We start from the raw sequence: 16076 nt of genomic DNA on the forward strand, positions 1-16076 counted from the left end.
AGCAGAAATACAGTGTGTTAGCTTTTATAGTGTGTTGTTTGTGTGAAAAGCCCAGTAAGAGTCAACATGTTTGAACTCCTGAACCTGCTGTTTAATTACAGGGCTGTAAAATGACTGGGAGGGGTTATTAGGAGGTGTCGCCTGCTGTGTGAGGGGGAGGAAGTGTGTGGGTCTGGTTATGGGCTCGTTCTGTGTTTGAGTGAAAACGAGCAGGATTTATCCATATCAACAGTGTTCCTATTACAGGCGGCACTTGGTGGTGGCCTATTGTTGGCAGAAATCACAACCGGCTCTATCTTCCCCTGCAGACAGCACGAGAACCGAGCACTGCCTCCTCTCTTTCTCGCCTTCCTCCCACCTGGCTTTCTCTGGCTCTTTTCAGTCCTTATTTTATCAGCACTGCTATCTTTAACTGGCTTTTCCCTTCTTTGCTCCACTTCCTCGTTTTAACCTTATCTGATTTCACCTCTCTGTCCTTTATTCTGGTCTTTTACATTTATTCTAGGACTTATTTAGTACCCAGAGCCTCTCGTCAATCTTCTTCCCCTCTTTATTTACAGCTGTATCGTCATTTCTTTCCTACCACTTACACATTAATAGTTACATTTGACTTCTCATTGTTAGTTTCTTATAATACTTGTAATTTAGGTTTTAAAGCCACCAAGCCAGATTTTTATTGACTGTGTTTAGTGTATTATAAAACATGAGGGCTGTTACAGAAAACTACTGCATTTCCCATGAACTCTTGAAGCCACTATATCCTCACACTAACCGTTGACACAATTCAGCTTTACAATTGCCCTGGTGAAAAGTCACAAAAAGGGAATCGTGTTTTTATTTTCTTGTATAAAGTTGCAAAGTGGGATTTGCTATTTCAGAGGCCCTTGTTTTCCTGTGCACATAGTTGGAGAACTTCCATAACTTTGATCGACATCAACCTGTCCCAGGTGACTCATCAGTGCCACAGAGGAACAACAATCTTAGAAAGGAGGCAGATACTTTGATTAAGAAGCTACAAGCATGTGCATTTTGAAACATCCAAACAAGGGACTTAAAATTCAGTTTTGTTTATCACTAACATGGTAGGAAATAATGATAAAGCACTTCCTATTATAAATCACTTTTAGATTCAATTTGGATGAATTCAGCAGCTGTTGCTCTGTATTTTGTTCAGAATTGGCTACAGCTCTGATTCACATCTTTATCTGGATGTTTCTCCATTGTGAAAGTACTGAGGCTTATGGGTATTGTAGTATTTTGAGCTGTCTGCCATGTCAAATGTCAACAAAGCTGTAAATTTATTTGAACTTGATGTCAGAACATCAACCTAAAGGATCATCTTGGAGACAATGACAATAATACTGGTGATTCATGGGATTTGAAGTCATTTAGATAAGTCATCCAATGATTTATATTCAGTCTGGTATTGAACTTCTTTTTCTCTTTAACGGCCAGCGGCAAGTGTCAACCAGATTCCTTAAATATAACAGTCCAAATCAAACAAACTCATTCAACCAGCAAAATAAAAAGTCAGAAATCAGTTTCAGTTCTTTATTAAAATCATTGTTTTAATTCTGTCCTGCTTGCAGTACAGCACAGTATTGTCACTGTCCCCACTGGTGAAGCAGAGTCGAGGCAGCATCATGTACTTATGTGTGTATGTGCTCTGTGTGCACTCTGAAAGTATGTGCATACGTGTAGGTCTGTGTGTGTGCGAGGTGGTGACAATAATGTGTTGCACAACTAGCCATGATCCCATACAGTCAGTCAATACAGCAGTATGAATACAAGGCCTTGAGACATTGTTCCGAGGTGCACAGGCAGAAACTGTGGACGTGTTTCCACTGCAGGCTAAAACTGGCCTTGCCAGGGCTAAGGGCCAGTAAATACTTCAAATATTTTTAAAAGCAATGTTGAAAATTGAATCAACTTTGACCGTACTGACATTAACATATCATGAGCTGGGCAGGAGGGAGGATCTCTTTTCTCTGGCAGTGTTGTTTCCATATTCTACCCAGTGACGTGCAGGATCATAGATGTCTATTTAGGAATCCATCCCAGCTTGCAAAATGTGGGAATATGACTTAAGGTTATCAAAAGAAGCCCTGGTTTGGCCATTTTTGGCCTTAGTGGGAAAACACTCATCACCAGCAGGTTTAGCCCTGCCCCTAACATGATGTCATATTGGCTTTACCAGGTTTGTAAAATTAAGAAACAACCAGTGTGTTTGTTGTGTATAATCCTTTTTTGTGTTTGTTTTACAGAACAGCAGCTTGGCAGATACAACACACTATGTACGTATATCAAAGTCCTTATATATACCGTATAGGTTGTTAGGCAGGGGTAGCTGTGCATGTTTTTGTGTAATACAGCTACTAAGAGACGCAACAAAAAAAAAGAAAAGAAATAAAGAAATAAATAAAAAGCCTGTGCTGCTGCTACATTGTGATTCAAAGAGGTCACCTCACTGTACACCGCGGTATAAACTCCAGGGTCCGACACGAACCCCAAACAGGGTTAAGAATGTGACCCCTAAACAAGTGAGGGCTGTGGTAAAAGCTGCTGTATCCATAAAAGGTTTAATTAGTCATTACTCTGTAGCCCAAACCAAAAATAAAGGCCCCTCTGGGTAGACAAACACACGCCACCACTGCTACAGTGACACGGTCATAAGACACTCGCGCACCCCTCCACATTGTCACTCTGTTGAATTCTTAGCGTTAGCTACAATAGATAGCTAATGGAGGCGGATGGTTGATCTTAAGTGAGCAAAAACACAGTTACATACTGGTCTCTGTTTTCGCTGGGTGGTAGGGGAGCTTGGCAGGAGGTTTGAGACAAGGAGAGACAGACAAATAGACAAAAAAGACATTCTTTGAGATAATACTGTAAATTTAGTAGACAAACTTATATAACATAGATTTTAGCATTTTGAAATATACTATCATATATATTTAGATATGCTGTTTTTGATGAAATAAATATATCCACAGATACTCTTCTTTTTTAAAAACAGATCAGCTTTACAATTGCAGACACGCACCAACACGATGGATAGACATGAGGAAAAAGGCAAAGGGGAGAGAAGGAAAGATCGGTGGCTCATTTCGTGAAAGAAACACTAAAGCTTTGTGTTCACAGCGCTAACAGCTACTGTGCTGCACTAATGTACAATCAGCTTTTTGCTGTTGTGTTTCAGGAACAGGCTGCACATACAGCATATGTGCAAATGAGCCCAACTGGTCTAACTGCAGCCCCCTTCCAAATAAGCGGATTTCTCTCAGGTCATAGATTCTGTGTATTTGGGGCATCAGGCTTGAGGTGCTGGTGAATGCACAGAAATATGTCACACTAACTTCCCATTTGTCCTGATTTCATTGAAATTTGTATGAGCTGTTTGCTGATTGAGATGAACAAAACAGTCTCCAACTTGGCTTCATTTTTTCCTGATAAAAGCAAACCTATATTTGAAATAAACAATTTCTGTTGTCAGTGTCAATATGAGGGATTGTGTGTGTGTTACACACATAATTTCTATTATTATTGTAATGGACTTGCAATGACAAACAATACCTCCAAATATCAAGATGCAAAACAACGATTTTCGCTAACACTATCCACCTCCACAAATATATATATATGATATATATATCTAGAATTGTTTCTTAAAGAAAGTAAGACAAACTACTCAACAAGTTCATGTTCAAAATGTAAATTTCTCTTTTTGTTTTCTTCAGCTGAAGTTAAATATGGCTCAGATGCAGTTCCAGGCAAACATGGACTGACCAGAATGTGGTGGGAAAGATGCCAGATGTTATGGCTGCAAAACATGAACAATGTTGTGCCACTGGCTTTTGACCCATCACTAAGACCCCACTGATACCCAGTGTCCGGATGTTGTAGACTAATGTTGGTGGATATGTCTGGCGACTGGACTCTATAGCTAGGCGCTTGACATCGGAGTGTAACTGCTGGTGTCAGCTCGGACATGGATTCAAAAGCTCTCTTCTTTACACAATTACAAGATGAGAAATACTTTTTCCAAAATGAAATCACACAGAAATGGCACCGTGTCCTTCATACACCATCTCTCAGAGCTGGCACTTTATCAAAACCACGTCATCCACCGGCTAGCATCCAACACAGGCACAGTCTCTATGACATCAAAACAGCACTCACACTAGACCTAATTCCCCATCCGACTGTAATGTCTTTGTAGCATGAGGCTAACCCCAGGTATGCTGAATAAAATATATACCCTCATACTAATACTGGCAATAATGGCAGGAGTAATTAGCATAAGGCTATAAGTCTATATTTCCCTGCAACCATCTGTCACTGTGTCTACCTGCATACCTCCACCTACTGTAGCATGTCCTGCTCAATGACAAACAAACTGGGTTGATTCGTTTTGCAAAGAGGGCTGTGTCCTGGCCTTGGCGCCACTTGAGTCTTTCGGAGGACAGTGATGGAAGATTAAATCATTTGTAAACAGAAACTATTGGAGACCTACCCTGCAGGGTTAGCATACTCTTGTTTACTTTAGAATACGTCAATGAACTGAAGTTAATTCCATTCCTGTTTGTTTGTCATGGACTCCAACCATCAGAAAAGCTACAGTTTCCATCTCCAAGTGTCTTGATTGATGTTGCAGCACCCTTGTTGGTGGCTGACTTTACATTCAGTGAAATACAGAAAGGGAACAGACACTTCCTCCGTGGTCATGGTTAGGTAGTAGAGAGAACGTTTCATGTGCACCCAAGCTTGAGTAGTACGGCACAGTGCTTACATTGTTTTAGACTTAATAAATGTCTTGATATATAGAACACCATCAATAACAACAACAACAACTACAACACAGAAGTAAAATAAAGCTTCAAAGTATAAAATCTTAACATGAACCAATGCTGAATAATGTATTTCTCAAGAAAAGGGAAGAGATGGGGCGTCTGGGTGATTAGGGATGTGTGTCCTTACGTGTGCATGAAAGCAGGGCTTGGTGTGTGTATTGGCATGTGCACGTATTTGCGAGATGATGGAATAATACTAAAAGGAAACACAGCAGCTAAAGTTGTACAGATTGATGTCAAGCTCTACTTAAATTTGGCACTCAGCTTTTCATTAAGCCAGTAAAATATCAGTCACAGTTGACTTACCCTGTTGTCAAGAATACAAACACAGAAAAGCACAGACACACAGAATAATCACATCAAGGAGAGGAGCCAAGAGGGAAGGACAGGAGAGATGAGTAGAAGATCGACATGTGAACAAGGCGGGAAAGGAGGGAAAGCAGAGGAAAAGGAGAAAGAACTGGAAAAGAATAGGGAGAGAAAAGGGGGAATATGACAGTAGAGAACAACACAGAAGAGGACAATAGAGGCTGCATTGGTGACACAGAGAAGACAAAGTGTTTATCAGCCTCCTCTCCCTCTAAACAAGGTATTGATCATACACAACAAAGGTGCCTCAGGTGGGCGTCACAGTTCTGCGGGGTGTAAACAGTTTGTTAAGGAAAAAGGAAAGTAAGGGTAAGCAATTTGTTTAAGGGAACAAAATAACACTGTTCTGTGTTAAAGACTTCCAAGAGCAGCAGGTATACAGTACTACAAAGTTCCTGAGCCCTCAGTAAGCATTAAGAATCTTCTGAATACAAACTGCTGCTCTGCTTCAACATCCAAAGCCCTTTACTGTCGATAGCAAAGGCGCCTCCTCCAGTTTGATGTCTGATTTATTTTTAGTGTCTTGGTTATCCCAGTTTATAATGCAAGTTGTTGCTGTGGTTATAGTCTTTCACATACTGAGAGGAATGAAAGGAAGCAGTAAGCACAAGATGGCTCCTGTTTTCCTTTGACCTACCCCATTGGGTTTGTTTGGCTTTCTGGTTTCTTTGTTTTGTGCAGAACTTCAAGAAAGGGCTCATTGTGTACACTGTACTGATGTGGCTGTGCAGCCATGTTTGCTGCCAGGCAGATTCCAATCCAGATCACCTGCTTTGCATCAGCTTTGCGGGGGTTGTCCTTTGATACCTTGTTGAACATCAGACCTCGCTCTCCACACTGGAGAAATGGGCTGAGCCCCTTCGTGAGCAAAGGCTCTTGGCTTTGAGCGGTAAGTGAGGAGACTGTGGAAACCTCTGGGGCTGGGGTACAGAGCGCAGTCTCTGGTACTGCAGTTTGGCACTTGCCGAAGCCATTGAGGAGGGTTGGGGAGCCCCTGGGGTTGATGAGACCACAGAGGGAGAGGATACAGAAGAGGAGGAGGTAGCAGGAGGAACGTGGATAGGGTGAGATGTAGACGGAGGAGCTGGCAGGGCAGGGAGCGGGGGTGGCATGTTAGGTATGAGGGTCGAGGGAGGGGATGACTGTCTTCCTCGATCTCGATCCCTGTCTGTTCTCTGTGTCCGCTGCTGAATACTAAGGTTTGACTGGCTCCCGGATTTTGATGGATTCTGTGAACGATCAGGTTTAGAGGAGGATGAGGAGTCGTGTTTGGGCTTCAGGGGACCACCAAAACTCTGGCAGTGATGGTATAGCTCTTCCTGGCTTCGTGAGGTTATGCGAGCCCATTTGGAGGAATGGGAGTGAGGATGGTGTCGGGGGGAATGACAGGAGGAACATGCTGCATGCCCTCTTCCCTTGTCCTTTGATTTGCGTTTACTCTTCTTCTCATCCTGTATGTGGAGTTTGTCCACTGACCAGTATCGTCGAGGAGGTGGCGGTGTTAGAGGTGGTGGGGGCCAGTGTGATCCTGATCCCCACCCTCTCTCACCTGCATCTGTTCTTCCTCCACCACCTCCACCAGACCCCCACCCACTCTCTGCTGTTCCCCACCGCTCTCCTCTTTCCAGGAACAGGTCATCTCTGCTGTTGATGCTGCCAGCTTTATCTCTGGAAGGGTAGGTGCTGAAAAACCAACCACCCCCTCCTATACCGCCTACTGCTCTGCCATCATGATCCTCCCAATACCTCTCAAACTTCCCAAACTCTCCTGAAGACCCATCGTCATCAGAATATATACAAACTACCTTATCATGTTCCCGGTCCTCATCAGACATGGTCCGCCCTCCTCCACGACGCTTCCCATGCTCAGCTTTTCTCCTCTCCTGCTCAGAATCTTCTTCGTCCTCTACTTCAGACCCCCACTCATGAAAGGACATCCCATCCTTGGAGTGCAGCTCGCTTCTTCCATCCCGGCCCAGCAATGGCCTCCTCTCGCCTTCCATTCCTACAGCATCCCTGTCTGAACTTTTACTCTTCCTCCTTTTAGAAGAGACAGGCAACAAGGGCAGGAAGGCAGATGGAATGGTGTCAGAGGATGGATTGCCCCCACTCCAGAACTTGACAGATGTTGAAGGCTTACTGCTAGAGCTATGATAGTGCTTGCTGTTCCTTCGCCTGTGGTGTTTTTCCTTTCCTCTACTATCTTCCCCATCATCTCTCTCCTTATCTTCTCTTTCCTTCCTCTCATCCTCACCTGGGATGTTCCATCCATAGCTTCTGACAGAGCTTTCACTCTTTTTGCGAAAGGACTCTCGTCTCAGGGGTGGGTATGGTGGGTAGTCTGGTGTCCCTGATTTGAGCTCCTCTCTTTTCTCAGGATCTCCTACCTCCTGCTCTGACCTCTTCCGCTCTCGCTTCCGCATCTTATCGTCTTTCTTCCTCTTCTTCTTTGCTTTACGTCGCTTTCGCTCTCTTTCTCTCTCCCTCTCCTCCCTCTTCTTCTTCTTTCGGCCCTTCTTCCTCCTCTTCCTTTCACGCTCCCTCTCTTTGTGATGCCTCTTCTCCTCTCTATCCACTCCTCCCTCTGGCCGGTTTGTTGTACCTCCCCTTCCTCGATCTCTATCACCCCACGATGCCCACCACTCCTGTAACTGTGCCAGTTGGCTGCCGGTCCTCTCTCTGCCATAATCTCTTTGAGGACGAGGCTTTCGTGGTGGAATTGGTGGAGGTGGTGGGCTACATGGCAGTGAACGCGATGACATGCGGCGTGAACGAATCTTCTTCCGTGACCCTAGAAGGAGGCTGGACTCCTCTGTGAGTAGATCTGAGTCATAATCATCATCTACCATAAAATCCCGATCACCTGCTCGATACCGGAAACTCAAAGAGGAGTTGTAGGAGCTGTCACTGGAGCAGGAAGAGGGGGAGTTTGATCGAGAGAGCGAGACAGATGACGAAGAAGAGGATGAAGATGACGTGGAGGAAGATGAAGAGGACGAGGCACTGGAGCAGGAGGAGTAGAAACGGCATGGGGAGGAGGGAGTGGTAGGGGTGTGTGTTGGGGAGGAAAGGGGGACAGGCAAAGGAGGAGGTGGAGGAGGACGTCGCCCTCTCCTTCCAGCTCCTTCACTTGCTCCGTACCTCCCACCTCCTCGCCTCCCCAGAGGGAGTATATTCTCGTACAGGGGACCTCCTGAGCTTTTTCTCCTAGTCTGAGCTAGGCTCCCTCGTCGCCAAAATGAAGGCCTTCGTGGAGAACATGGGATTGGTGGAGGAGGCTTGGAGATTAAATGCCCTGGGCCTTGTTGGGGTCCTTTAGGAGGCACCCGTGGCATTCCTGAGGCTTTGGGACCTCGAGGATTAACTTTGGGAGTCTGCTGGGGGCCCCCTGTTTGTTGGTCTGAGTTAGCTCCGAGCCCCTCTGGATCTATTGGACCATAATAACGCTTATATTCATCTAGCCCAGTGTCACCTCCTCCCCCTGCTCCACCTGCAACTCCTCCTTGCAGGCTCCAGTGCTGTGCAAAGTTCTGCTGATACTGCTGCTGGGCTTGGAGGTCAGTGATCCCTCCTGCTATACCCCCAATGCCCACTCCTCCACTACTGCCTCCACTTATAATTTTCTCTGGCTTTGGCCTGTTCCAGCGATCGACCACTGCAAGTCTGCGGTCATGTCGAGGCAAGAAGGTGGAGCAAGGCATGGGGCCTTCCAGTAAGGGGCTATTTGAGGGACCCAGCGCCATTGCAGAGTGTCCTGTAGTTGGCGGTGATCCGGGTAGTATGGTGGTGTAGGTCTGCCCCTGCTGCTGCTGTTGGTGGTGTTTCTGCTGCTGTTGCTGCTGCACCATGGCAATGGCAGCTGTGTTGTTTACTGTGGCTGTAACCAGGTGTTGTTGTGGGGCGGTAGACATCGTGGTCACGGTGTGGTACTGGGGCAAAGAGCTTTTGCTGCCTCCTGGTGCTGTCTCGTCCTCAAACTGGCAGCAACTGTACATCCCCTGGGTGGAGAGATAAAAGACAGATTGTAATTAGACTAACAGGCTGCCCGGTATGATAAGGACGAACAGTGTGTGTGTCAGGAGGCCAAAGAAAGAGACATCACCGACTTTGAAAGGAAACTTACAGAGAACTTAGCAACACAAACCTTATAAAAGCAGGTTTTGGAGATGAAATCCTAAGGCTTGTTCAGTCCTATACCAACTTTCTCAAAACAAAATGTCCAAATCTTTGTAAAAACAACATTTTCCACTGTTTTTTTATTCCTACACATCAGAAAATGATAGTAATTCCTTCAAAAATAAAGCAATGACATGACCGTTTCCCATGTATTGTTGTGCTGCAAAATAGCAGTATTGACTAGAATCAGACTGATTTAGGAAAAGTGTTAGTGGTTTGTACTATAGACGGACAGCCCAGCATTACACATAGAACTGGCTCAGTGTGGATATTTTTATGAGTAGCTGTAAAAACAGGACAATGGCTGCTGTTCCATTACCATGTTTTAATGAAAACCAACACAGGACCAGTGTCGGCTTAAACCTGGGACAGACTGTTGGATCAAGAGAGGATTTAAATTTGTCTGGGCAACAACCTATGTATTTTATTCCTCCTCTATCCACACTATGTTTTTAAATCTTTATTCTGTGCCACCCACATCGCCGGCTCAACATGTTTCACAAAGACCGACTCCATTTTGAGAAAAAGAAAATAATCTGTCTTTCTTCTTTCTCTGAGCATGCTGAGAAATCGCTCTAGGTGATTTCCCTCCACCTCCAGTTCTCCGTGTCACACATCTGCTATAAAGGCAGACAACAGGGAGGGCTGACCATTAAATATTAATCAGAGTTTAGGAGAAACTTTGGACTGAGTTTACCAGGCTTCTTGGAGTGTCAATTTTCACACCATCAAACCAAACAAAGCTTTCAGCAAACAAAGCAACATTCAGCCGGAATGGGACTAGAGAGTATAGAGCTTCTACAGAGGCGTCAAAACTATGGGGGAGAGCGAAAACTACAAAACCTTATTTTATCGTTGTGACAGATGTTGGGTTTTTAGGGGACCACCTTTCATGTGTACTTGGTCAGTCTTTTCTCAGCCCACAGATTAAGATTAAAATGTTCACTTCATTTGCTGTGAAGCAGAATTTTTTTCTCACCACACACAGTAAGAAATTTTTGTGGTGAAACTAAACAAAGCGAAAACCTTTCATGGTCTGGCGTTCTTAAAGAAAAACATTGTTCTCAAAATCTTCTTGGGATCCAAGCAAACAACTGATGCACCGAGAAGATGCAGCAAGAATTTGTCCATTTCATGTAAAAACAAACTTCTTTCAAGTAACTGCCAGATACTAGGGCCTGTATGTTAAATCATTCAGGAAGAGGTCAGTGCACAGGCAATAAAAACTAGCCTCACTTTTATTACCTTGATTTTATAAATGAAATTTTAGTCACAAACATCTTCAAAGGGAAAAACTCAACATCAGCACAGAGATAGAGAGATTTAGTCATTTATATGAAAGTCCACATTTTATGGTGGATACTCCTTGTATTCAGTCCTTACGTCGCCATATTAGGACTGAATCACTTTGAGCTGCAATTTGCTGCCACTTGGCAATAAATTGATTATTCTCATTTGGTTTTAATGAAGTGTTTCAAACATGCTTGGTGAGAACACTTTAGATCATCAGTCTGACTTTCTCCAGCTCAGCAGCAACATTCACCAAAGCTTGATATGAATCAAAAATGAAATCAGAACTACGTATAAAATTCAATATATATGTTCTGCTTGTTCTCTAGTACAGTGTATATTTACCCCTCGCTGTAGATAGATGGGACTCAATTAGCAGTACTGAGGAGGGCCATGTAAATCACAGACACTCTATTATTGCTCATAGGTGAAGATAATTCATAATATCCATCAATATCTGTCAGATCTTAATGAAAAAACGTGTGGGGCCAACTGTAAATCTCTGTTCCCCGCCGGGATACAGATCGGATTGAGAGACTGTAATAATAGCCCTTCCGGACACATGAACCAGCAGTCCCAGTAGCAGAAGTGCTATCACAGTCCCCAGAGCATGGGGCGCAGCACACTGTGAAATTGAAACTCGGGTGAGTCACTGTTGGGTTGAAGGAAGATACAGAGGCCAGATGCAGAGGCTTTAAAGCAAGTGCAGCGTAAAGCTTGGGAGATAACAGCTAACTGGAATACAGAGCGTCACTTCTATGCAATTGATGGTTTTATTCTTGGAATCAGATTGTTCAGGTAGTCAGCTTTGCTCATGTGAGGAAATATGTTGGTACACTCAAGATTCAAGTATGTAAGAGTGAGGTTACACATCTCATATCACGTGTTACAGGACATAGACAGTCCCGGTGATGGAGCTGCTGTTGGATGAGGTGGATCTTGACATAAACACTTTGTAAAAGTGTCTCAGTTAGTGTTTTGATTTTAATCTGACATGCAGACAGTTCCATTAGATACAGCGGTGTTGGATTTTAACATGCAGTAGATTCACACGCATTGTTATGAATAATTGTGGGTGTAATTTTCTAAAATAATTCGGTTATTGTACTGAAATCCACGCTTGTAGGATTATCTATGACAGTGTGCTTTAAGAATCTTAGCCGAGGTAACACAGGTTGAATGTCTGGTTCCTTCTGTTGAAAAGCAGCATCCTGTTATTGCAGGTTAAAATTAGACTCTTGATTTAGTTAGACTCGAGTACTCTGCACTTACGTTGGAAGCATAATGTAATGTTATGTCCTCTTCCCTTTTATAGTGCAATTAGAGCGCTGCATAAATTAGCCATTTTCTCTGCCTTGACAACCCAGAGAAGGTAATAAATCACAGTGGTACCAGTGGTACTTAACACACCAGGCTCTCCACCACAGCATCTTCTGACAAACAAGAATATCTCCCCCGTGCTCTTTGAAGCCTGATTCTCACTTCAGCAGTCGCCCCCTTCCACCTTGTCCTTTCTGTCCATGTCATTTCTTTCCATTCCTCAGCTCCTCCTGGCCTCCCACCTCTCCTGCTATACTCCACTGCCTCTGCCATCCAGACCCCCAGCTTTCTCTTCTTATCTCAAAGTTTCCCTCCCCTACCTTCCCACTTCTCCCGGTCTCATCCTCTCAGGATACCTTCTTCATCTCCACCCTTCCCTTGATGCTCCCTTCTTTTTTCTTTAATTCCTTTACACCTCGACCGCCGTAAATCGTTTTTAGGGCCTGTACTGAATATGCCCTGAGCTGAACTTACAGAAACTCAATTGGCTCTAAAACAAAATAGCTGTGCAACAACTGAGTGATGGCTCTGCCCTAGACTCTATCAGCCAACCCCCTCCCCCCTTGGTGTTGTGCCAATGATAAATACCATTGATCTTCCTTTTTTTTGGCTCTACCTCCTTGTTCCTGCTGAGTGCCAGAAACAAGTACCACTATTGAGTGGTACCTGCTTTTGTGCAATCCATATCTCGATTGTATCTTAAATAACATTTTCTAGAATAAATCCAAATTTAATGGACCCCCGTAGCTGCCATGAGTCCATACCTGGAACAGAAGATCCTAAAAGTTTCTCCACCTTTCAGTCTTATCAAAACATCTGCTCCTGCATAAATCATTTAGCGGTGCTGCTCCAGCACTGTGTTATGAATCTGCAGCTTGTTTCACTGATTAATTCTCCCTTCTCAGGCTGAGGGTGTGCAAATCAGCTGCTGTAGTGTTGACATGGAAATGAAAAAAGCTCAGTGAATTGTTTTCTCTGTTTGGAGGAGATATTTTCACCTTTTTCTAGAACGTGTCTGTGCTATTCTTTCATGTATCTTGAGGATAAATGCACCTAACACAAAGAGCCGCACAGCACTTTAAAAGTGGATGTGACCTGAGCTCTGCACAAAGATGCAACAAAAGCATCTGTTTCTCCAAGTTATGCATGTTCTAATTAGAAAACCTGCCATGTGTGGTCCACACCAACAAGAAAAGGCTTCACAAATCTGTGAATGCCAGATAGTGAAAATACTTCTTGACCTCCGTGCTACACCCATTACAATTAATCACTGTTTTTGTACTGAGAGCGTTGCAAACACTGTCTGAGTTCTCTCTTGGGCATAATTCTGGGTAAAGTCTAACAGGCTGAGACAACCTTGCTTCCTTATTTGTTTTGTGTCTTTTCTAATATTCATTTTAATGTTTCTGCTGTTTGCTGCCTTTTTCCATGTTCACTTTCACGCGTTAGGAAGCTCAGGGACGTTTTATTAATTAGATATTTTAAAATTATTAGTCTCTCGCTGGGCAGCACGGTGGTTTAGTGGTTAGCACTGTTGCCTCACATCAAGAAGGTTCCTGGTCTGAAACCCATCAGGGGCCTTTCTGTGTGGAGTCTGCATGTTCTCCCTGTGCTTGCGTGGGTTTTCTCCAGGTCCTCTGGTTTCCTCCCACAGTCCAAAAACATGTATGTCAGGTTGATTGGTGACTCTAAATTGCCCATAGGAGTGAGTGTGAGTGTGTGAGGTTGTTTGTCTCTATGTGGCCCTGTGATGGACTGGGGACCTGTCCAGGCTGGACCCCTGCCTTCCACCCAGAGAGAGCTGGGATAGGCTCCAGCAGGTCCCTGGGACCCTGGTTAAGGACTAAGTGGGTCTAGATGATGGATGGATAATCTCTCACCCTGCTGAGAGCCAGGAGGAAGTCCATTCCACCAGATCTCTTCACACAGTGCCGTAGTTTCCAGTACACCAAATGTTCCCAGGCAAATACCAGGAGGCTGAGGCCCATTGCCACAAGCAGCATGTAGAAGACCCCTGCCATGTTGTCAATGTCCAGTTTACTGCTCATCACCTGCAGGAGGGGAGGGTGGAGGAAGACCAGATAGAGGTGAAACGAAAAAGAAGAGAAATGTAAAAGTTAGAAGAGGTGAAACATAAATGATAAGAGGCACAGAAGTGAGACAGGAGAATGTATTTATACCTGACAAGAGCTAATTTGTCTTCCAGACAGCAGATAAAAAGTTAATTATAGCTAGAAGTACAATAGAGAATCCTTCTCTGTCGCTGCATGTCAGAGCAGCCATCTGTGGTATTTTACAGCCCTGCACTCACAACACCGATGCAAAACACAAACTGCGTCAGTTGCCACAAAATATCTGGTGCTCATCAAATGAAGAGAGTTTTGTTTTTTTTTCAGGCAATTTTAATGCATTCACTTGCACAGCTCTCACGCTGCATTCGCTCCTGAATCAAAAATGATTAATGCTTTGCTTCAAATTCTTTGGCTCCTGCTGGGACATTTGCACCCAGACATTTATTCAGTGTCCTCTGTTTCAGTTACTCTGGGAAGCAATGACAGTAACTAAATGATAGGATGGAAAGCAGGAGTTTGAACAAACCTGGTAAAATGACAGGTTAGAGAAACTTACAAGATCTGGTTTGAATCCAAGAACATCAGCCCCACAGTCTGTGACAACTTTACCCACCCAACCTTTGAGTTTTTCACCATCAAGCATCAGGTACCGATGGTTTCAAGTGTCAGACACATCCGTTTGGTTTGAAGGGATAATAAGTCAGATAAACTGACTGAATTAACGTTACAATACTGTACTTGATGTTATGGTTTCTTAATAAAACATGACTTGGGTTACACTCTGAAAACAGTGGGGGATGGAGAAAAGACGTCGTACCTCGATCTTATCATTGTGGCAGATGCCCGACAGCCAGAGACGCTCCAGCATATCAATCTCATCTGCGAAGAGGAGGAGGGAGAACCAGGAGGTTAAAAGGAGGCAGAGCTGAGTGGAAATTATATAAGAGAGCTATAAAAGCAAAAAGAAAAGACGGTTTAAGATTTAGAGGAAGGAGAGATGGAGGGTGGGGAGGAAGAACAGGCACGGTGAGAGAGAGTGAGGAGGAGGATGAGGGAAGGAACAGACGAGTGAGAAGGAGCTACAACAGCACTAACGGAGAAAATAAGAGGGAAACATCCTTCAAACAAGGGGGATCACCATCCCTTTGTTATGAGAGCGAGGTGTGTGATCCCTGAGGACGAAGAAACGGAGAGAGGTGAAAGAGGAATGGAGATCATGCCCACAGAACCATGTTAGAAATGAAATACAATTAATAAAGTCCACGGAGAAACATCTGAGTTCCTGTGTTACAGATGTTACCAATTAAAAGCACAGAAACATAAATCATGAACGGAGAGGAGAAGGGGGCGAGAATTAGCAGGGCTGGAAACAAAAGTTCTGAAATGCAAAAGAGAAAAAAGTGGGAAGTGCAGGCGGAGTGAAGCCTTTTGAAGCCGGCTGGGAAATGTGGTGGCGTCTGCACACCGAGGGCACGGCAGATGAAAAGCAAGGATGAACACAGACATTCACACACTTCACACACACGTAATACACACTCTGAGCTCTGATGTAATGGGACTCTCAGCACCGGACATTAATGCATTAATCACAAAGAATGAGCAACAGAAAGGAAGAGCAGGATCACATTTACAGAGACGTATGCAGACAGATGTGCACTGAGGACTTTCAGAAACTAGCACACACACACACACACACACACGCACACACACACTCAGAAGCTGTGAGTGTACACACTATGAAGGCATCCGAGGTCCAATTCCCAGTGCTCATAGTTAGAATATTAATCGACCTCTGGGTTAATTAACGTCGTCTGGAAACCCGGACACGGATTAGACCACCACAACTTGACCATGTTGGCTGAAGCGTCAAATCCATTCAAATAAAACACAAATTTCACTCCGACGTGTGTGTGTACCACTTTGTGCCACTTTTCACTTCCGCAACAGTCACGAGGGGGAATTCAAACGTTCCTTGACAGCTAAATTAAACCGACCCTGC

At 44.2% G+C, this 16076-nt stretch overlaps 1 protein-coding gene across 1 annotated transcript in view; it reads right to left on the reverse strand.

Annotated features, from left to right (window-relative positions):
* Positions 1-1573: 1573 nt before the first annotated feature.
* grin2da (glutamate receptor, ionotropic, N-methyl D-aspartate 2D, a) overlaps positions 1574-16076 on the reverse strand; it is an 82368-nt gene continuing 67865 nt past the window's right edge. The window contains exons 19-21 of the mRNA XM_026300283.1: positions 14895-14956; positions 13886-14056; positions 1574-9217 (exon numbers count right to left, since the gene is read on the reverse strand). Coding sequence (XP_026156068.1) covers positions 6038-9217; positions 13886-14056; positions 14895-14956 — 3413 coding nt within the window. The 3' untranslated portion in view covers positions 1574-6037. The remainder of the gene's footprint in view (positions 9218-13885; positions 14057-14894; positions 14957-16076) is intronic.

This window comes from Mastacembelus armatus, chromosome 11 (genome assembly GCF_900324485.2).
Source record: "Mastacembelus armatus chromosome 11, fMasArm1.2, whole genome shotgun sequence".
NCBI classification, from domain to species: Eukaryota; Metazoa; Chordata; class Actinopteri; order Synbranchiformes; family Mastacembelidae; genus Mastacembelus; species Mastacembelus armatus.